Source organism: Gasterosteus aculeatus, chromosome X, assembly GCF_964276395.1.
Source record: "Gasterosteus aculeatus chromosome X, fGasAcu3.hap1.1, whole genome shotgun sequence".
Classification (NCBI taxonomy): domain Eukaryota; kingdom Metazoa; phylum Chordata; class Actinopteri; order Perciformes; family Gasterosteidae; genus Gasterosteus; species Gasterosteus aculeatus.
This window is the reverse complement of record NC_135698.1, coordinates 14,248,897-14,272,172: the sequence shown is the minus strand read 5'-3', so window position 1 is coordinate 14,272,172 and position 23,276 is coordinate 14,248,897. Positions and strand designations below refer to the sequence as shown.

The 23,276-nt window shown below is 45.8% G+C and overlaps 1 protein-coding gene across 20 annotated transcripts in view; it reads left to right on the top strand.

Moving 5' to 3' along the window:
* The first annotated feature begins 8,009 nt into the window (after positions 1-8,009).
* Positions 8,010-23,276, top strand: part of LOC120808943 (pleckstrin homology domain-containing family A member 5) — a 56,305-nt gene continuing 41,038 nt past the window's right edge. For 19 of the 20 annotated variants that reach the window (XM_078082879.1, XM_078082880.1, XM_078082877.1 and 16 more), the window contains exons 1-3: positions 8,010-8,317; positions 8,495-8,571; positions 9,472-9,529. In XM_078082879.1, the coding sequence (XP_077939005.1) occupies positions 8,226-8,317; positions 8,495-8,571; positions 9,472-9,529 (227 nt within the window). In that variant the 5' untranslated portion in view covers positions 8,010-8,225. Of the gene's footprint in view, positions 8,318-8,494; positions 8,572-9,471; positions 9,530-21,649; positions 21,669-23,276 lie in introns of those variants that run through there. The other variant, XM_078082883.1, reaches the window with a different exon arrangement.

Genomic DNA, 23,276 nt, shown 5'->3' with positions numbered 1-23,276 from the left:
TTATTGCCTGCCTGCTGAAAATATCACAACGTGTGACTCCAAGACAAACCTGTTCGCCTCCTCCCACACGGGACGCGGTTTGCGCTGCACCTCGGCCCTCATCTGATCCACCAGGTTGGGCTTTGGGTGGGGCGAGACGCGTGCCTCCCTGTGCCTACGCCCTGCTCGACTCAGCAAGCAACATAATGCCACCGTTGTCATTTTCTGAGGCGTTGGGTGTTATTCTGACAACTGGAATGTGGTGTGTACGTCCCCCCTCCCCCACTGAAGAGACAATCGTTTCTCTGCATCTACACTCTTTGGAATGGAGGGGCCATACTGGAGAATCCAACAGTTTCTTTGAAGTGGTGACAATATCGTTCAAGGCACATGAGGCACGATTCTACAGTGATGCTTAAGCTTCTTGAACGGGCTCCTCAGCATCAACAAGTAGAATTTGAAAAAAACGTTCAGAAACACTTAAATTGCTCTTCTTCTTCTTCTACATTAAGGTACTGTATATGGTGTGAATGGAATCACTATGGTCCAAAACATGTCTGCACATTTCAATGTAACTGTATAATGGCCCAAGCCTTCATCTGAAATCTAGTGTTTATGGCACGCCTGTACTCAGTGAGCCATTATCCAGCCCTCGGTAGGATTAGAAGGAGAATTTTGTGTCCCAGAAATTGTGAATTTATGCATTTGTGTATGTAATGGTCCTGGTCTGTGGGTTATGCGTTGTTGTTGGTATTCAGTCAAGGGTGGACTTCAACCCCTCTTATGTGCGATATTCAACTATTTGCAAACCGCTGTCTGTCCGTGATTGTCAGTCACAAGTGTTTGCTCCCTCTTTATTTATTTTACCTTTCTGCTGAGCCATCTAGCCCACAAAGCCGCCTGCAGCGAGAGGAGAGTGTGAGCAGTAGACGGAGGAGGTTCAGAGGATGGATGGCAAAGAGGATACCGTGGGAGGGGGGGGGGGGTTACTGTCCGTGCAAGCGTTGATCAGCCCAATGTGTGCGTCCATACGTTTCTAGAGTTCCCTAATGCAAATCTGTGCATTCCCGTCCTCGTCTTCATCCGTCTAACAGTGTGCGCTCACACTGTTTGCGTACTCCAATCTGCAGCTATGCAAGCTTTTCCCTTCCATGTCATGCCGTGTCTTTGTTACCCAGCACCGTCGTTCTCCGCTCCCCTCCCCCCTGCAGGAGGTTAGATGTGTGACATCTAATCAGCCGGGCTGCACTTGAGATAAGTGAGGAATCAATACTTGTATATGGTGGGAGCTGTCACAAGGAACTCTTCCCCTGCCCCGCCGGCCCTGCCCGGGAGTCCCGGTGCAAAGAGCAGATGGTCCCGCGTGCCGGATGGTGCTCATCGCGTTTAGTGGCCCAGACACAATCTCACCACAGGAGTCAGCTGTGTCCTATAGCTTTTGCAGCAAACGGACAAATATAGATTCTTATGTAGACTCTCACACACACACACACACACACACACAGTGTGGATCCCTCACTGAAAGAGACGTCAACGAATACAAATCCTGTGATTTCCAAAAACATTGAGCAACGCAATTAAATCGAGGGATGATTTTTAAAACGGGGTTTTGAATTCTGGCCATCCCCTCTCTTTGGAAAAGATATTTTCATGACGGTGCGTGTGTCAATAAACCATTCTTTACATTTCTGTGGGATGTGCAGTAAATTGCTGAACGTTGATGCAGTAACTTTATGCTTACTAGACCTTGAAGAGGGAGGAAATGAGCTCAGATTTCCCCAAACCATCACTCCCACTTGTCGATTCAGAGGCAATTTACTGCCCCGGCACTTTCACTGTTGCTGACACTGGTCATTTTGCCAAATGGCTCAACGAAATGAATTTTTGTTTCTCTTTTACTTTGTGGCGTTGAAAGCTGTGTATTAAATATTTCAAAGGCAATGTCAAACTGCCTACACCGAAACAGGTGTGGAGTGGGAGGTAGAAGCCAAGATCTGAGTCACTTACTTTGCACAACGTGCAATCTGCCGCTAAAGCAGAATAAAGAAACCAACAGTTCACTAGAGGTACTCACAAAGGACTGAATTAAATTAGTATGTGTCAATCTGTAATTGATTGCGGTTCTGACCTTGCACCAAAAAAGAAGAAAATTTCATAGATATTATTAAAGTGACACCGGCGAAAATGATGTGCCAAATGTATTTTGTGTTTCATTAGAACATTTCTTAACACAAATCAAAGTCTTTGTGTGTGAACGGGGGACCTGATAACATAACAACCATAGTCATCAAATTCCTACATTTTGAATCAGAAAATGTTGTCTGTGTTTATTTTGCAATTTCAGTGAATTAACACATTGTGTGGGAGTTTCCCTCCTTCTGAAGCAGAATGACTGAAAGTCCCTGCTTTGCTTGGCTTGTTTAGACCACCGGCCCTATGAAGTCTCTGAGGACGGATTGTTTGTGCTAGAATACTCAGTGCATTCAGTTGCCTGTGCGCCACGTCGACGTAAACACGACTTTGTGCATAAAGCTGCGTACTTCATCAATCACGGGCAAAGTTACCATTATACAAACAAACAAATAATGCAGAGCATCTACGACTGCTCCGTCTCTATCAGACGGATGTTAGTGCCGAAGGATGCGGGTCGGGTTCTGAACAAGAGAATAATTAAAGGAGGACACTTTTTGGACGGATAAGCTTGGGCTTTAGATGTGACATTTTTCCCTTTGAATTGACTTTACACACCCACTGAGGAACATGATTAAGCACAGAGTCACATTGACTAGAATAAACACTCCCACAGAGGGACTCATTTGGTGTGGAAATCCAGGATTTCGCAACATTCGCTAGTGTCTGGTTTGTATGATGTAAAAAAAATGCCAATGAAGAAATTCCCCGGAAACTCGACAACTTTTCATGCAAGGCCAACAACAGACTAATTATTTGATCATGAGTGGAGATCATTGTACTTACATGACTGCGGATTTGAAAAACTCTAGGCCCAAAATAGCCCCAAGCAGAGCAGATGTTCCTCCATAAATATATGAACTGTAATGTCAGAGACTAGGTCATATGTTTCCTCTATCTTCTTTTGAATCATAATTACTTACTTTGGTGGACATACACTCTATTCATATTGTCTCTGAAGGCAACCAGTTGACAGTGAGATAAAGCAATCATCTTTTTGTTCATTTGGCTTTTCCAGTATGACACCTTTGTGTTCCTTATAATAGTTGTTCTGCATATGAACACAGTCTTCAGGGTTTGTGGCTGTTTTTGTTCTCTTGCTGGTTGAGCTCTGTTCTGCAGTGTACGCACTGCGCATCCTATTGAAATGCAATCGCTTCCTTTCATTCATTAGGAACAATGACTAATGTATTAGAGAGCTCTCTGTGAATTTGAAAGTAGTTGGTAAACAGAGTGGAAGGGATAATCAGATATTTTATCGTCCCAAACTTTACGATCATTTGGGAATACCAATGTTGTCCTTGTGGATTTCTTGCCATCCTCCTTGAAGAAATAATCCTTCTCATTGTCGGTCACATGACCCCCGCTGCCCCGGGAACGTGACCTGTTTGTCCCACTGCTCTTCTTTCCCATCAGACCCAGGATGCGTGGGTAAAAAAGGGAGGACGCCATGCTGAGACATCCTGGACACTGTAGAGACAAACAGATGTTGTGGTCGCATTGTAACACGGTGCAGTTCATCAACTACTCTAAAATAAAGACAACGTTTCTTTCATGGTTTTACGTCAACACTAATTAAAATTCAGACTTCAAGTCGTCTGCAGTGGAATGTGGCCTTGTCCCCTCTGAAAGCACTCTTTCTCAATAAACTGGCCCAAAGTAGTTCTCTTAGACCTGATCTCTTACTGCTACTTAAGCATAAATACGCTTCATTGTAAGAGCAAAGCTGACACCCGGATGTCGGGTGTGTCAGGACTCGTGGTGTCAGCACATGTCCCGAGCTTCAATGAGCACTGCATATTAGGGAATCACACCACCCTGTCAGGTTATTTATGCATTATACCAAAGTGGAGCTTACGACCCTGATCAATGTTAAGTAGTCTTTCACTTCAATTAATAATCTGCTCCATTACTGAAATGACATCGCAGGATCTTTTGAGTAACGGCGCCGGCTGCGATCGATAGGGAATCCACTCCCGTTATGTGCGGGTGATTTAGAGTCCAGTGCATCGAGAGTACAGCCCCTTGCTTACAAAGTACAGATAGCAATTAATAGAGCAGTTCAAATCGATGATGTATACACACAGCTTCTCGTCTAAACCAATAACGCCTAGTGACATCATGTAGGTAAGATTGTGATGATTATGTTGGTTTAGATATTTAACAGACACGTTAATCGTGTGAGGTTGAGCCATTGCCTTTTGATACCGATGATTTATCACACTTTATTCCTGCCCGGTTTGGCTTGCGGTCTTATTGTTTTGCTCAGTCTGGGTCTCTGCAGAAAGTACCACAGTAAACCTTTTCAATACTTTAAATATGAATAAACCATCGCATCGACCACAAGCCCAACTACGTTTTTACTTTAAAGGAAAAATGTCTTTGGAAAAAAAGCTCTGCATATAGATTTTTTTTTGCCACTGCTGAGCTGCAATGCATTTCCTCTCACGATTACTTTACCTAAGAAACATACTAAGGCCATCCGCAACATCCTCCAATTACAAAATAGAGTACCCAGTCATTCGGTTTTAATGGCACATATCACGAGTGGAAATCTCATAAAACCTGGAAAGAAAAACACTTGGGCTGCACCCAAAAAAGGGCTATAGATCCAATGAGCTCATTGCCTGCGGTGAACATAGAGCCATTTGTGGGATGGGTTTCAGTCCGGCTGTGACTAACAGTGATTTAGGGAATCCGGTTTAACGATTTGGAGGTGAGTTGTGAGATGTAGGCTTCTTTCAAGGTCTGATTCCCACAAACTTTCAAAGCCCATATTCCTCCCATCTGCTACTACTGCAAATACCCACATCCACAGCTGAATTAAGTGTTAAACCACTTTTCCAATGTTGCCTATTACTCGCTCCTGCCGGCTTGACTGGCCTTATTAGCGCTACTGGTCTGTGGGTTATGCATGCCAGTCAAATGACACTGTGTGTACAGTACAGTGCCATCGGAAGGTTTTGTACCCAGTGAGTTCATTTTGCATTATACTTGTGGGCTGTGGGGTTATTTTTACTTCATCAAATAATAAATAATACCCCCCCTCTAGTTAGATGGCAATATAATTGAGTTATTCACATTTGCAATCCACTGATTTCCACGGGCTGTGTTCCCGCTGAAAGATGGCTCCATCCGCACAGGCTTTTGATCCCATCGGATGAGGGGTCTGCACAGATGCCGGGTGGCTCCCCTCTAAAGAGGAGAGTCCTCCCTCTTACCAAGCACGGACAGGCACAGGGCTACTGCTGAGCTTGCACCAGAACAAAGCCCTCTAACAGCTGCTTGACAACGTGCAACCATTAATTACATACTGATGCCGGGAGTCTGGCCTGCCTTCGCCGAGCAGAAATCCCTCGCTTTGCCGAGCTTCAGCAATTACGAAAGAGTGGGTTGCACAATGCTAACCAGACACCACACTGTACTGCACCAACTGATGACTGTCCCCTGAACTTCTACATAGTCAGACGCCGGCTGTCCTTTAGGACTTGAATTTATATTCTGTAAGTCGAGTTGAGTCTTTGAGAAGCTGGTTGTATTGTGTTATTCTACTGATTTAGTTTATTTAATTCTCCTCTAAAAAGGGGGTCTAAAGTCAGGATAAAGGATGAACTTTACAAAGTTTCTCTTTGTTTTTGCATTACAGTATGACCAGTGGAAGTGGGACCTTTTATGGATCACAAAGACAAAATGATGTAAAGGAATCTGGAGGCGTTAAGGACTTAAGTTCTGTTTATTTATTTCCTTTTTTAAGAATCATATATGCTGCTATCTTTACGCTGGGCACCACCTGTGTGTACTGTCTACCTTTTGCCAAAAGACAAACACACTTTGTCACTCTCATTTAGGCTCGCACTTAAACTAAATGGTATCAGGCTGCTTGGGGGCTGATGATAAGCTACGGTGCAGTGAAGCAGGCATCATTCACCCTGGCAACCGTGGTTGCAGTTGAGAAATGTCTGCTCCTGCCAAAAGAAGAATTACATGTCCTGACCCACAGTGTAGGACTTTCTCTTATGTCAATACTGTCAAGACCTTGAAGAATAAAAGCCCATGCAAACTCGTACATTGAGTGGGGAAGCCGCAGAGTTCTTAATAAACCCCGTAAGTCAGATCCTGTGGGGGAAAAGAATTAAGAAAAAGGAAGCAACCTTTGTAAATATTATTATGGTAATACTTTTGATGAAAATGTTTATTTGCCATATATAAGATTACCCCATGTGTATATAAATTGGAAATAGTTCTTGCATTCTACTTTTCTATGTGTCTATATGAATGGCAAGGAAAACGCTGTCAGATATGAGTTTCCAGTCTGAAGGCCGAGGAGCTCTCGGATACCTTGCTTTCAGATCCTACGGGTATACCAGCCCATCAGGCTCTAATCCAAGTCCTTTATTCATCAATATTCTAAAAAGATTTGAAAAGTGACGAAACAGCAGGGGCTTATGCAAGTGAGATATTGTGTCTGTTCCTTTAAAAATATGCTTTGTTCAAAAAAGTCTGAATTTTAGATCAACATCTATCTCCATATTTGATCAAAGGGTTAGGGTTAGGGCTTGTATTTAGTTGTGCATTATGCAACAAAGTCTCTACACTCAAAAGAGCCTGAGAAGCTCTGCTTTGTTGAACATTACTTTCCATTCTTCACATAGACCTACTACCTGGGGGGGGAAGCAAGTAGTTCTTTTGTATGCCCTATAACCAGAAAGCTTAGCTGCTCTGCTCCAGGTAAGAAGAAAACAAAGGGCTCAGTGTTGTGGACACCTGACAAGGAGCAAATTCAGTGACTGCACTCTCCCCCCCAGAGTTATTCCCCAAAGTGGACGACATGGCAGTCGGCGGTATATGTTCACTTCCCTTCAAAAGCCGTGGCGTACCATGAGTCCAGAGCACAATGCAACGCAGCAAACCACGTGCGGGCCGGGCCCAGTGGTGTTGTGTGACTCGTCTTTGTGTGGTGCGAAAGGCTGATGCTGCCGTTTCACAGCACAATGACAGAAAGCAGAGACCGAGAAACCAAACGTAGAGTGAGTTTGCGAGCGTGAGCCAGTCTGTGCCTTCCTCAGGGTTGGATTACCAACCACGGTATAAAGCAGGCGACGCCAGAAGTCCAGGGGCCACAAAAGCTGCCGGCTTACTGCGTCTCATCTGGTTGGAGCTAACGATTTGGTTTGGAGTGTGTCTCGGTAAAGCAACACCATCTGACAAGATGCCTCAAGGGGGCACCTGACCCCGAGGCACCATTTTTAAGAGGGCCCCTCTGTTACAATTAAGACCTTCTTTCTGTTTTCTGCTTCCATATTTTTTGGTTCTTTCTTGTATTCAACTTTCTTTGATAGTACAGTATGTGGAGAAATTTGCTGGGAGGGGGTGCATCAGTTCCCCCCATGCTGCCGGCTTAATCAGTCAGTAGGCCCTAAATTAATGGTGATTTCATAATTTGGAGAAAATCCATTTGATTTAGAGATACAATCTCTAAGATTCTTTTTCTTAGGCAGCACCTTGGACAATAACTGGATATATGGAAGCACAGCTTCTTCCTTTTCAACCCTTCCTCACTGGTGCTGGGATACTTGAATGCAGGAACCATCATTAATGTAAGAAGTTACGCCATCCAGAGACCCAGCAGATCAATTGTGCCCTGGGGCTCCGTGGCAGGTTCATCTGGCCCCGTCCCCATGTTTGTTCACACTGGTCAAAGGTGTCTTTGTTGAGAACAATGTGCATCCACCACCACACAAAGGGCAAGAGTAACACCACTGGTATATAAAAAAAAAGAGAAAATCCATAAACACAGAAGTCAACAATAACTCGGCCACAATCAAACAGAAAAAAAACGTTTTTAAAAGAATTCTTTTTGCGAGATATCACATGAGATTGAAAGCAGCTGTCTGTCAAATGAAACGATTGAAGCAGACACGTGAGTTGGCCGTACCTGTCGGCCCTACCCCTCGGCTCCCGCCCGCCTATCACACGCCCGCCGTTGCCACGGTTTCCGTGTACGCGCCGGCTGCGCGAGCGGAGCCGCGCGCTAGTGTCACACAGTACAGCCAGACATGGCGGCGGATATACAGCCCGAGTGGATTTCTGGTCTCCCTTCTTCCTGGAGTTACGGCGTTACTCGGGATGGACGCGTCTTCTTCATTAAGTAACTATCCCACTCGAAAGACAAACTTAAAAAAAAAAAAAAAAAAACTAAAAAAACGCCTCAAGTATTTTCCCGCTTCCCGTGTTTTTTTTTCTTCATTCCGGAACAAAGTCACCGTGTTATAACGAACGCCTTCTCCCTTCTCCCCCGTCTCTCCCCCTCTCTCCCCCTCCACAGCGAGGAAGCCAAGAGCACAACCTGGCTGCATCCTGTGCGCGGCGAGGCGTTAATAACCGGCCACAGGAGCACTCCAGGTGAGCTGTCAAGTTTTCCTTCGCCGTGTTCAACGTCTCTCATGTCCGCAGTCATGTTGTCCACCAAATCCAGCCAAACCGACGCGAGCAACACTGCGCGCGCGAGAGAGCGAGACACAGACAGACAGACAGACAGACAGACACCCAGAGAGAGAGAGAGACACAGACAGACAGACAGGGACACCAGTGCTGTGTTTCGAAATCCACGAGTGTTTTGTTGGCACCGATGCCGCGTAAAGTGAGCCCTCTCGTGGAATAAAGCACCACAGAATCCCGCATAGCAAGAAGTTGTTAGAGCTCAAACAATTAGTGGATGGGTCGACAATTAATCTGCAGATATTTTCTAAATCCATTACTGCTTTGAGATAAGAGAAGTGTTAATTCCAGCCTATCAATACGGATTGATTTTCAGCTCGTGTTATGTGTTCTGTTCATGGTGAATTCAGTATTTCTACATTTTGCTTTTAGAACAGGTCTGCTATTTTCTGCCATTTGAACGACAATTAACTGCTTGCTGGAGAAAGAATTTCACAGACTGATCAGTTCTGAAAATAAGAATTCGTTGCATCACTAAAGCTGAATCAAAGGATACAAATTGCTTGAGTTAATTTGTCCAAGCAAAGGTCCAAAGCCCATGAGATATTTCATTGACGGAGGTAAATCCACATTTCAGCAGCGGGAACCAGCAAATGTTTGTCATTCTTCCAGGAAAAATGACAAAACAATAAATCTAATTTCAAAACGTTTACCAAATCCGACTCCTAAGTTTAGTCCAAACAAATCAAAGTTGCAGCTCTATCCGCGTGTGAAGTGACAGCCGGGAGGGCACAGCTCCAGTTAGTTTAGTACGCACACATCTGTCCGCCACAGCTGGTATTCACATGTTTTCCTCTTCCACAGACCTACCCACTGGATGGGAGGAAGGGTACACTTTCGAGGGTGCACGCTGCTTCATCAAGTGAGTTTAACAACCTCACATGACACACACACATGCACACACACGTCCCGACACCAGGCGCTAATTAAAAACATTTATTCAGACGCATTTATTCAGAACTGTTTTTATTTTTATTTTTTATTTTATCACTTCAGATAAGCGAAGAACTCGACCCGGGCCACTCCTTAAAACCCCGCAGTGTGTTAGAAGCAAAGATTGCATGACTGTACTTTGGGAACCTTTACTCCCCATTTCTTCACACAAGTTAATGATTACTGATCCGGGACATTGTGCAAACACGGACGGACACGGGCAAAGTGTGGTCGCTGTCTTCTCGCAGGCGGCCTTTATTTTGTCAGACTTCCACTGCTCCTACTCGGAGAGCCGGGCCACATTTATAACGGGCTCTCCAATCCAACGGCTTGTTGTTTGTGTTTACCATGTTTGCTCTTCTAAAAAAACAAAAGGACACCTGTTTTAAGTAGGAATTCGGAGCTACGTGCCAACCTATGGTATCACAGTCATTTCAAAAGACCTATTTAAAGCCTCCTCCTTCCATTGAGTAAATCCTCAGTAGTCTCATCTGTCGGTGCTATGTGGGCAGAAGGAAACGTGATACATCCTCCGTGGAGGCGTGTCATACTGTATACGTTATGCATCTTTACCCGAAAAGTACTCGTTACCTTCCAGACAGATCACAAGCGCCGTCGTTCAGTCGGCGCCGATTCATCATCTGTCTCCAGAATGTTTTAAATCCAAGTGTATGACTTGAGTGTTGCATTGAAGGGCTCCTCTCACACAGCACTTACAGATATGCTGCAGGGCAATTTCTCCGTCAAAGGTCTGCAGGATTGAAGCATTCTCATATAGAGGCTAGGAATTTAGGGTATCATGCCCTATTGTCCTCGCTGGATCCTCTCGCTCGCGTCTCTGACCCCCCCTCTCTCCCACCCCGAGGAATTTGGGAAGCTTCACTTGGCAGTTTGCCAAGCAGTTCTGACCGGCAGTCGATTTATGACTAGTGCAAGTTTGTAGGTTCTACGGGATACACGGACACTTTGTTTGTTTGAAAATATCTTTTTATAGATAAAAGTGTTCTCTAATAATCCCTATTTATTCAGTATTGGCTGTGTTAACTCAATGTAATATAGTTTGAGAACTATATTCAGAATCGGCCTCATTCGTCTCAAAAGCCGCAGGAAGCTTACTGGTTATATCTGAGTGGGATAATTCACATAATTCACTACCCCATGCACCTCTGCTCGGTGTTTTGTGTGTCTGCGACGAAGCAGTTGAGCCATTTGGATCCTTCAGTCGCCTTTAATTACAAGTAACAGTCCCAATAAACACACGCTGCAAACCAAAGCACGTTCAGCTGGTATGACTGAGCCCGTTTTGAGCGGCAGTTTAGCAGGTAAGTAAACCATGAACCTGCCTCTCTACCGCTGAGACCCTTTGCTTGAAAATGCAGCAAATACAGCGAAAAGTGCACCAGAACCCCCGACGTCCTCTATTTACTCTTGGTGGTGCATAAAGGAAAATAACTGTGAGATTGCTTTGATAGAAAATGTAGAGTGTAGTTCCCTTTCCATAGAAAATACTTGTTGGCATAGAGCTGAGGGTAGAATATCAGCTGATGCAGACTTTGTGGCTGAAATGCGGATATAAGCATTACATGTGACCGAGGCTGCGTCAGTGTAGCTTGTTTGGGCTGTTTTAGTAAGACACGTTTTTGTTTTCTAGTTCTTTTCTTCTTTGTTGCTTTTTACTTCAAGGCGCTGCATTGGCTTCTCCGGGCTTTGTCGACTTAGTTGACGCTGCTCACGGCACGTGCACAGTGCGACGCATTGTTTCTACACAAACATATTCTGACAAGTTCATGCGATCACTGCATCAGACAGTAAGTAAGTAAGTGACTTATCATTATTACTTCATCGCTTTAGTATTGCTGATGGTATTAAAGCAGATTGTGTCGACGTCGGCTGTCCTCGGACTGGGGGCGTGCAAGGGACTACCGGAGGTGCAGGTTGCCGCTGTGACAGTGTCGACTAGATGCAAAATGTGAAAAGTGAATTGTTCCCGGCGGCACAACGCCCCACGTGGCCTTTAGTCAAAAGCCTCCCCTCGAGGGAAGCGAGTCAAAGTAGTTCCTAAACTGCGCGCCGGTGGGTGATGGAGATTTTTGGGGTCGGTGCCTCCGTGAAGCTGATGGTTGATAAACTAACGTCTCGGTTTCTGCATGGTCCTCACGTTTTCTCTGGGCCTTGGGTCTAGTATTTTGTGCAGGTTCAGTTCCGTTTGTGACAGCGTTTTTATGAGACCCTCCATCTGGCAGTTTTCTTTTGTCTTTATTTTCCATTTCATCTCTCTTGGACATAATTCCACATTTGAAGTTGAGCTTCATTTTGAACAATATGGTGGTGGTAGTGGGGGGGCGGTAGGATTCGGGCAGTGGAACCAGCATTTAGTGTTTGGTCTGCTAATGAGGATTGTTGACCTGTGGAAACCTTTCAGGGGGCTGAAGCAGGCCCAGTCAGTGACACGGCTAAAAAAAAGACTTTGTATTGTGGTTTGGAGAGCAATCAGCCTAATTACTAAATCTATCATAACTGTTTCCTCGTGGATGCGGGAGGTGTTTACAGCAATTATGCTTATGCAAAGTGAGGTGCAGGTCTCCTGGCAGTTTCTCCCGCTTTGTTTGATATCGGCGTCTCGTTTATTTTGTCTGGAAAAGGAGGTGGACTTCGGGCTTATTACTGTTGGTTACACACTGACGTCTTGTTTTCAGGGCTAATGAGGGAGTAGTAATTAATGCGGCTGACCTTCGCAACGCTATAGACCAAAAGTCATTCTTTATTAGCGCACAGTTATTAAACTTTCATTTGGAAACGTTTTCTCAGAGTCCTTGGAGGGCAATTCGCCGCTTCCGAGTGCTCATCAGTATAAAAGAGCAACTTAAAAAAAATGAATATTGTACCCGTCTGCTCTGCAACCCCCGTGTTCACGAGGCCGCTCCCTTCCAAAGCTGCATAATTCATCACCCAGAATAGGAGAAAGCATGTTCATTTAAATATAGCAAATCATGAGAGAAATCCCTCCGGTGGATCTGTTTGCCTCATTATGTCCTTTTTGAAGGCCGACACACTGGCTCACTGCACAGTTAACACTGCTAAGCGCTCCACCGTGTTTGCCTGACATCGACCACTAAACGATGCTACGAGAGTGAACCGGAACACTGAACCGCTCCTCGGATTCTCTGTTGGTCTGTCACGGGTCAGTCTGCCATCGGTAGCTTCAATGATGCAGAAAAAACAGGTCATTGTTCATCTCCAATATGTGTTTATGTTGCTGTGAAAACATCTGTTTTAAAGGACTAGATGTATTCAAGTTTTTAGTACTGTTATCAGAGATTTGGCAACTAGGAAATGGCATCTTTTTGGGATTTCTGTCGCGGTTCCAATTTTTGGCGAGCCGCTGCGTTCCATCGCCACAGCGGCTCTTTGGAAGGTTTCATCTCCCGACACTTTGGAGACTGACACTTCAGGGCTCCAGTGAAATGAGGTGTCTTATCAGACATGTGAAGAATGGATTAGACTTCAAGCATATGGGATTTGTTTTCATTTTCCTGAGTGCATCAGCTGAAGTGAATGAAACTTGAGCTCACATTGACAATCATTTCTGTCCGTGTGGGGTTTCGCCCTGACTTAATCTCTAGTTTTACCTGGAGTGCGACTTTAGAGTTCAGGTCTCGATCTATCGGGGGGAACTCGGTGGGAGTCCGTCCATATCTGTCAAAGGCCGACTTTAAAGGCTCCCCCCCGTTCCCCAAGGAATAATCCAAGCTTCTATCTGTGCGCAAGCCTTCTACCAGATGTGATTATCTAACCCTGGAAATCAAGTCACCGTAGTGGTGTGTGTGTGTGTGTGCGTGTGCGCGTGATCAAGAAAATCAGAGGCGTTTTGATGGCTTGTTTCGCCCTCCAACAAGTGATCCTAATTAGGCTAATAGGTCGATTAAACGCGGATCAAGTGAAAACAAGTGCTCCCGTGTCAAAAGGAAGCTGAGACCAATCAGGCTGTGATGTGAGTGTTTACTGCTTCTAAAAGCCGATGGCGTGCAGCTGCAGTTTAGAGCACCTTAGACGGTTAACCTTCAGTGTGACTCTTATTTGGAATACAGGGATCAATCCTTTTTGTGAGTATGATGAGTATGGAAACCCCTTCCGATTTGCTGGCATATGCAACATAGCAACAATCATTAGATTTTATGGAATGGTTCAGCGTCACATGGAAACTGTACTATTTGTTGTCTGACCAAGGCTACAAAGACTGACTTTTAAGGCAGCAGCAATAGTCAAGCTTCACACAATGCTAGTTGTTAACTCCCGCTGCTGAATCTAACCTCAAACCTACTTACCCTTATCCTGTGCACGGTTGCCGGGGCAACGTGCACAAATGTCCTACTTTGTGTCTTTTTTTTTTTTTTCCTTTTAATTTTAATAATCTGCCAAACAGTTAACTTTCACACGTAGACGCGTCGGCCTCTGCCTCTCCCGGCGCGAACCGCCCCTGGCTGCTAGCGCCTGGAAGTATTTCCAGAGACGTACAATGGAGGCAACAAGAAGGGCCGGTTTGTTTCATTCGCTCCGCCGGATCCGCCGCCTCTCCCAGCACACATGAGGTGAGAGGTGTGTTGCACGCTGGACTGCTCACCACTGATCAAATAATCCTGGAGATCATTGTCCTCAAGAAGCCGAGTGTCCGAGTTCCACACACTCGTGGATAACATTCGCCGACGGCACACCTGGGGACCAAGCTTTACTCGGGCCGCAGTGTTTACTCACCCCCTTGGCAGGGGGAGGCTCCGACGGCTGTGGCTGCTGACTCGCCAACTCTGTCAATGCTCGGCACTCATGCAGCTCACATATATGTTTGTGTGTGTGCGTGTAGTGTGATTTAAGAGGGAAACCAGCAGGCCTTGATCTGCTGTACATCATCCCCGTCTCTCTGTTCAGAGGCCGGGTGGGGGACCCGCAGCTCAGAGTGCTCTCAGCGGGGTCGCTGCAGGAAATGTGTTCTGGTGTGAACATACGTGGGAGAGACCCGGCGATGTCAGTGACCTCCCGAGGTGCTAATTAAGAGCGCTCCACATCAGGCTGAGCGCTGCCGTTCGTTGACTTCGTGGCCGTCCCTCCGAAGGTTGAAGGGATGCTTTGGTTGCTCGTCTGTGCAAACGTGCGCTCGCTTCCCTTTGGCAGGGATTTTTTTCTTTTTCTTCATGTCGGAGAAATTATAGGCAAGGCTGCTTTTAATTGGATCAAGAGTCTTTGTGTGCTGCAGTGCCAGTATATTTTCTTGACATGCAGCTCTCTGACAGCCATTTGGGAAAAGGTGCACTTATGAAACCCAAATGCCCCCGCGGTACTAGAGAGTATGTGTTTGTATAGATTTGACTTGGCGTACCTTTTGGATTGAGATGGGCCGCATGCTGTAATTCTTTTGGACCTAAAGCTTCTTACTTGTGTGGTGTTTTGGATTTAATGCTGCTGGATGTGAGTAATCCTTGGAGTAATCTGCAACGAGCCATCCTTTGCTTGGGTCAGGGTTGAATCCGGGGACAGCCCCCTCCCACCCGCTGTTATTCCACACATTGTTACGTGTCCGCATGAGAACTTGGTATACCAGCCTTGTTTTTTTTCACCAAAGAACCCGATTTCCCAGGGAGCCGCTTTGCCAGCTGCTTAATTTCATTCTGCATGTTCTTCCATCAAATCCATTTACCTTTTACATTCTATCCATAGAGTTGGAAAGTAGAGAGGGGCATGAAGTTGAAGAGACACAAGTGAGAAAGTTATATTATGTTTTTTGCAAAATATATGATCTCATGCCACTGGGAGACTTTAGTATCCTGGCCTTTGAAAAATGTTCCAAGACTGCTTCTAAAAGGGCCCGGATGGTTGAGGAACTATAAACATTGTGTCAAGGTCAAATTTGCAACCATCGAAGTGACGAGGTACTGCGGTTCCAAAGTGATGGCTGATCAGTGCAACTTTAGCTAAAATAATAATCACAATAATACGTTTTATTTGTATGACCCTTGAGGTACTAGTGAGGCACTACAGAAATAAATGCAATCGACAATGGGAGTAATAACGATATAAACAAGATTGATGACATAACGGGAAGAAACACAACCAATAACAGTTAACCAGCTTCACAGGTTAAAAGCAGATGTAAATGGATGAGTTGTGTCACCCAAGGTCCGGTGCTTGGACAGAGTTGGGGGGGATTAACAGATCCGAGGCTGCGGATGGGAGCGTGTTGGGGGGAGGAGGTCAGAGAGGTACAAAGGGCTCAAGTTTTGAAGGGCTTTGTACGTGATGAGGAGAATCCTGACCTGTATTCTCATAGCGTGCGCCTCCTCAGCACTCACTCGCTCCGTTTCCCTTGTCTCGTGGACGGTGCACGGCCCAGTTGTTTTCCAGATGTTCCGTGATGATTAGGCAGCTTTCGGAAGCCGTCACTCCGCTTGAACGTTGTACAGCTGCGAGCTGTTGGAGCGTCTTGTTAAAATGTCCACAGAGGGATTTGGAACAGCGCACAGTTTCCTGAGACAAATTGTTCCAAATTCAGCCTCTGAATTTCTCTTTATCCACATCCAAAAAGGCACTCGTCACTGTTTTTTTTCTTTCCTTTCCCTCCAGAGAATCCGAGCCTCTGCCTTCACAGGGATCACACCTTTCACAAGAATGGGTTTCCTAAAGTATCGCAGCGTGTGAATAAAAGGCACAACGCTCGTGTGCTGGCTGCTGCCCCGATTTCAATTTAGCAGCAGCAGCAGTGGTTGGATTAGTATCGTACCCTCCCGGTACTCTCTTGTCTCTCGTGGCAACAGGGTCAGCTGTACTGCCCCGGCCCCCCTGCGCCCCAGCATACCTCAACTGTCCCACGAATGTCTCTCCTCTCCATCAGGGGCGGAATAATGTATTCTGCCAGCAAGACATTGTTTTTAATCACGATTCCCAACTCTCGCGCTCATTGTCAGCACATTTTTTTTTTGCCCACAAGAGCCGCACAATGGTGAGTGTTTTCAATTGAGTGTAAGCGGCTGGTTCGGTACTCTCTTCGCCTTCATAACCTTCACCGTGTCTCTAATGGCCTGATCACAATGATTAGATGAACCGCTGTGGTCGGCTCTTCTCTGTCTGAGCCCTTGTGTAAAATAATATCCAAAACATAGCTGCTCTCGAGTGCAGAACACGTGCTCCCACCAGGGGGCCTTCTCATCCCAACCTCCGCCTGCCTTACAGGTTAAGAGCTTAGCGAATACGAGCAGTGAAATCAACCTGACCCGCTTCACGCTGCACATCAGCCCTGTTCCAGGAATCAGCTGTCAGCCCCCGTGCATTGTGGGTCTGCAGCAGCAGGGACGAATGTCTGTGGAAGCCGGATAGTCTGGTTCAAAAAGCAACAGTACTCGCTGAAGGACAAACGCAGCCCTTTCGCACCTCTGTGCTGCTATTCGCAAACTAATGTGTGCCGGCACTCCCTCCTCCTCCTCGCGCCGGATGAAGAGGGGAGCCCACTTTCAGACCTCTGCTGGTGGGTCAGGGTGTGACTGGGTGGGGAATATCAATTGTATAAATGTCACCGGGGCAGAGGGATGAGCCAGGATGGGACTTGACGTAAAATGCGATGTGGTGTCTCCAGGTTGGAGAATCATTTGCTGCTTCTCATGGTCTTCATCACCTTTTCCGGAAAAAAAAAATTACACATCCCATTTTTTATATCAAAAAGTTTTTGATTGTACTGAAAAAGTGACGCAATGTGTTTTTTTTTTTTTTGTGTGTTTTTTTTGTGTATCAAACAGCCGGCCAATCTTTTGAATATCTTGCTCAGAATAAAATACTGAATACTGGTCTTCGATTGGTTCCGTAGTGATGTCATTCTCTCTCAAATAAAACTTCTAGAGGTAGTCTAGGAAGCGTCTTAAATAACTCAAGTCTTCTGAGTGTGTGTGTGTGTGTGTGTGTGTGTGTGTGTGTGTATGTATATATATATATAATATATATATATATATATATATATATATATATATATATATAATTAGTCCTCTTCAGACGTCACGTGGATGATTCAATGTGTCATTCTAAGCGGCGTGATGAATGCGGGCCCCGGTCCTTGATGCCACTGACTCCTGTTATAATCGCTTCAGTTTGTGGAAGGAATCTAAACCGTTCCCCAAATCGATAAGAAGTTGCAGTGATTTGAAACACACCGTAAGTCGACCGATCTTCTCCGAGCTGTTAGATCTGCCTATTTGTTTTCATTGTTTATTTATGGGGGAGGGAGCCTCATTAGTCATTCGGTTTGACAGTGTAATGTGTACACAGGAAGTTTGCTCTTTGCCAAAAACCAAAGCACAGCTGAAGCTGGCTCGCTGCCAAACTTCAGCGGGCTTCACGCTGCCACCAGTCAAAGTGACAGCGTTCTCAAAACCCCAGCCAGCACAGTACTTGACAGGACTTGTTGCATTTTTGTTTTAAGCAACATCTTCCAATAGATTTCCTACTCCCAACTAGCAAAACTGCTAGAACGGTGGTGTGTAGGTGTTGCTATTTAGTTATTTGATAACAGAAAGCTATGAGGAAATGAGCTGCTCAGTAACAAAAGTCTCACTCCGTCTTTGCGTGGACGATTGTTATTGGCTAACTGGCAGCCAGAGTACTTCCAGAACAAGATGAGCCGCTTTGAAATGAAGAACTGTGATTCTTAGTTTGAGAGCAAAAACGAGAAGCTAAATGCCACTAAAGCCACATTTTGATCCGATGCGTCAAAGCAGGAAAAGCATCATGCATCATGCTACACGCACATGACGTGGCTTCGGTAGCAGAAGTTTGTAATCCAAGGTTGATATTGGATGAGTCTGAATGACTTGCAACTTGATAATGCTCTGATGCAAGTTCTCTAGTGTACCTTCTGTGTACATTTCTCACCGTCCCCTCGTCCCCAGCCTTCATCTAAGGGCTTGAAGCCACGTTGAGGCCGGAGGTGGCAGGACAACCCCAGCCAGAGCTCTGAGTTATGAGGTACGACGCGAGTCCCGATGAGAGCGTTCCTCGGGGGAAAGTGGTGTGTGTGTGTGTGTGTGTGTGTGTGTGTGTGTGTAAAGTGTACCAGCTTTTCATTAGCATACTCCCACATCTCGTTGTACGTTCCAAACCAACTGACTGCAATGCTGCACGGTTCGGCGTCATTATCGTGTGTTGCCAAGCCTCAGTTTTCCTGCTCATTTGTGCATTCTTTTTTTGGGCACCAACGTGCAACGCCGCGGCTATACATTGTGTGCATTGTGTAGCTCGGCTGTACATTGTGTAGCTCACTCACGCCCATACTGCTTCCCCTCTGGATGACACATCCGCAGTCACGTTCACAGGTGTGAAGGCGCTCCTTTCCCTCCCGTATGAATACACTGACTCTGAGTGCCCTGACTTGACATCACCAGTGACAACATATTAATGGGGTGGGGTGGGGGAGGAGCCTCACAATAACGCAACAGGAGACTTGCTCACTAATGAGCGGATGTTAATGCCGCACCGGGTTCTTATCTTCCTCTCCTAATCGCAATCCCAGGGCGGCTCTACTACTTCCTTTGTTTCCGTGGTCCATATGAGATGAGATACAGAATCACACAGTATTGCTCAAGGTGATCGAGCGTCACAATAATGCAACTGGCATCACAGTCATTTGAACGGGAATAACACCAACTTGTTTTGTAACAGTGTTTCTTTTAAAAGCAAGATGAAGCTTTCGGGTTGTAGGCTTTGCAAAATTCTATTCTTTTTACTGCTAGACATTTTCCGTTCTTGTATCTTAATCTTGTAATAATCTTGTAAATGTAACCTAACAAGGTAGGACGTGTCTGTAACAGAGTCAGGAGGCGTGTTTCTTTTTAGGGATGTGATTTGTGGTTCCAGCTGCCTTGTAGGTTTGCCACTTGCTTGTAGAGTAGTTTTCTCATGTCTAAGGGCAGTCGTACAAACATAACTGAATTCCTCTGCCTTTTTTTAAGTGGATCTCGATTACCATCTCATTTAAAGAAAAGTTAGGTGTAAATCAATCCAGGCTAGCGAACAAGTTTGTGTTCTGTCGGCAGTTCCTTTTCCAACTGGCTCTCTTAGAGAGCTGCACACGCCGCCTTTACTACAGAATCGCGATGATCCATGAGTCATGCAAGTCTGCTAATCCTGTTTACATGTGTTTTTGTTTACGCAAACGGCCATGTCGAGGTGTGTGTGTGTGTGTGTGTGTGTGTGTGTGTGAGAGAGTCTTCCCCTCAGTCTACTGCAGTACTTAAATAGACCGAGATCAAAATGAGTCTTAAGTATTCCGTGTTAATGTTTAGTTTATTCTTCTTTTTTCTTCCGTGAGAAAGGCCACCTCATGTTACTCTGTTCTTCACTGGAATATATCTTCTATACTGTGTGTGTAAGTGTAAGGTTTGTTGGCTTCCAGATGTGAGGTTACGTATATAAACCATAGTCCGAGTGTGTAGGAGAACTACGAATGACCTGATCTACATTAAGCATCTGGTTTGTCCCTTCTGGGTTTCTGTAGAAACATGGCGGACAGACTCCTATGACCAGGACCTCCTCTGTATGTAGCTATAAACCGCTTGTTTTAGGCAACGCACTGATCGCTATTTTGGTGGTGAATGCACACTAAAGATGGCCCAATAGACCCCCGGCTGGTCTGAGGCTGTGGAGGAAGTTCTGGGGGCTGCAAACAGTTTGGTCTCTACAGACCAAAGACCTGGCAGCATGCCCCCCCTCTCTCTATTTGAGATATCGATGTACGATGTGCCACGGCTCAGCCGGGGGCCTTGACAACAGCGTCAGTGTCTCACAGTGACTCCATTGTTGACCAATAGTTCGTTACATGACTGTGCCTCCCACTGACATGTCGCGGTTTTGGGGGGGCTGCAGTTACAATAAGCAGAGACTGTTCCTCCGGGGAATCAGGGCGTTGTGTCCCAGCATCAAGCAGATGCGTGTGAGCTTTATGCCACGATGAGACGGGCCGTGGTCTATTCTCTGCTCGTCACGTCTGGCTGTGCAGATGCTTTGGGTAAAGAGAGAGCGAGCGCACGGTGGCATTTCACTCCTCTTTATTTATTCAAATGAAAAGTAGCTGGCGTCACTCTCCCTGACGGGGTGAGGAGTTCACTGACTCTGCTGTACACGCTTCCCGCTGCATCCAGCTATTTGAGGGGATTCGGGTATTGGGAAGTGTCATGGTTTACTTTGGGGGTTGCCAGGCAACAGATGACTGAAAGGAGGCCGAGGTGGAGAAAGCACATGTTAGGATTGGCCCCCGGGAGGGGGGAGGTGGCGACTGGGGATCCCCCATTAGCAGCTGGATGAAACCGAAGCAGGGACATTCCACCTTACCCTGGAGGAGGGAGGAAAAAGATCAAATTTGTTATTCATGATTTTTTGGACAACGGCTGTGTGCATGTGATCTTCTGCGGTATCCGTTGCCTGGTTGATGTCATTGGCCACATTTTTAAGCATGAAAAATAAAAGGGACCGCATTTTGCAATATTTATAGCCGACATTTTTATGCCAGTGTTTCCCCGAGGTTTACAACTTCGGGGGGGGGGGGGGGGGGGGGGAATAGTAGTCGGGCAAACGGGCTACCGGAAGGTAGTAGAGTCGGGCAGAGGTTCGGCTGATCCGGGGGGGGAATAGTAGTCGGGCAAACGGGCTACCGGAAGGTAGTAGAGTCGGGCAGAGGTTCGGCTGATCCGGGGGGGGGTCAAACTTGTCAAACGGGTAACGACAGATAAAAAACGCAGATCTATTTGCTTGTCACGCGACATATTTTGTGCGCACGTCTCTGTGCGCATTGGGGCAGAACTCACCGCCGTGAGCGATACCGAGCGCAAAGGACCGTAGAGGAAAAAAAAATATTCAACTTTTTTTATTTTTTATTCCACACTTTTTCAGGGGGGCGGGGGCGCCCCGCTGTTATAATGGTAGGGGAAACACTGGATGCTACTTGTCTTGGTCCGTTTGTGAGGAGAGATTGAGCTGCCTAGATGCCATCGGGGCAAACTGGAGATCTTCTCTGGAAGTAGAGCGGGCGGACACACGCTAAGGTTGGTGTCCCTTAAGGATCTGTGACGGGAATTTACACAAAGAACCAGAAGTAAATCAACTTGATGCATTGTTTGCTGCATTTTGAGGGTGAGGTTCAATTTCTGTAATGTAGCAAATAAAACATAAAGCACACTGTCATTTTGTTCCGTTGCTGTAATTAAGCTTTAATTTTCTTTCTGTCACAATTCTATAAGCTGATGTGTGAACTGCTCGGTATCTTAATTACTACATTAAGTCGGACTAAAAATGACACGTTTCCATAATCACACTTTCACTTTCGGCAACAAAAAGTCCGCCTGCCAGACTGCTATCCACTTGTAAAAGTTGGTTTTGAGCCCCGATGCTGCTTCATTTCCCAGCACAGCCATTAGCGAGAGAGTTGCACATCTCTGTCTGCAGCAGGGAGATGAAGGGCACTTTGATCTGAATTATTTTGAGGTTTCCTCATTTGATTGAATATTTCTTTCAAAAATGTAATGTGGGCTATTCTTTTATCGCGGTTTAGTTTCTGACATTGTCTGATTCCGTTTTCAACATTTGTCTATTTTGAGATCTATATATTCTTTGTCTCCGCGGCAATTAAATATGCATGAAAGTATGAGTGTGTAAAATATGAAAATAAGCCTTTTCTCAGCTTCATGCCAGACTTACTGCAGAGAGATGTCTGCAGATTGTCCTTGATTCAACAATAGCATCCCGAATGAAGACGTGTGTTTAGATGTATACCTACGATACTTGCATACCAACTTAATCTCATAATTCCTAAAAGATGGCTGTCTGCAAAAGGCATGTCCTGTCTGGAGCAGCTGTGCTCGCGTACATTTCTGTACTCTTCTGTACATTCTGTCATTTCTGTGACGAATATGCAGATTTACCGAGCTCGTCCGAGGCCTCCTGTTACGTGGGGTTAATTGTTTACACCATCATGCGTTTCTTTGCTCATCTCCAGAAACGGCTGGTTTTCTTTCGCATCCTCCTCCAGCTGCGAAGAGAGTGGGGTGGGGGTGGGGGCTTGCTGCGGGCTGACAGTGAGAACGAAGCACTCAGATGAAGACCAGATGGCAGCCCGCGTGCCATAAGGGACCCTGTGTAATGAGGGATGTTGCCCAGCAGAGGGCCTCGGTGACTCATTACATGGTCCATGTAGGAGAGCAACTTTTTTTAAAAGAACCTGGAAGGAAGGAGATGTGTGTTGCACTTTCCACAGAATGTTTTTTTGATTTGTAAAAAAAATGTTCAAGTACAGATTGCACTAAAATGATTTAAGTCTCCACCCTGTAAACTGAACGGAAACCAGTTGCATTAACGTCATTTTTCTGTTACTTATTCTTAATGGAGTCATTAACGACGTTGGACTGCAGGGGGCAGTGTTGGATTGTGGCCCCCTGCACGTAGCATCTCGGTACAGCGAAATTAGAGTTGGCACATTTGCTCCATCAAGAGATGGAGATTGTTTCTTTTGGAGAGACACACACACACACACACTTCCTGTGCAGTTGCATCATCAATCCAGGTAAGTGGCATTTAAATAAGCCTCGGCCGGGAGTGTAGGAGGACGACTGGGTGCATTTAATCGTGAGGTGTTTGCAGTGGAGGCGGGAAACATG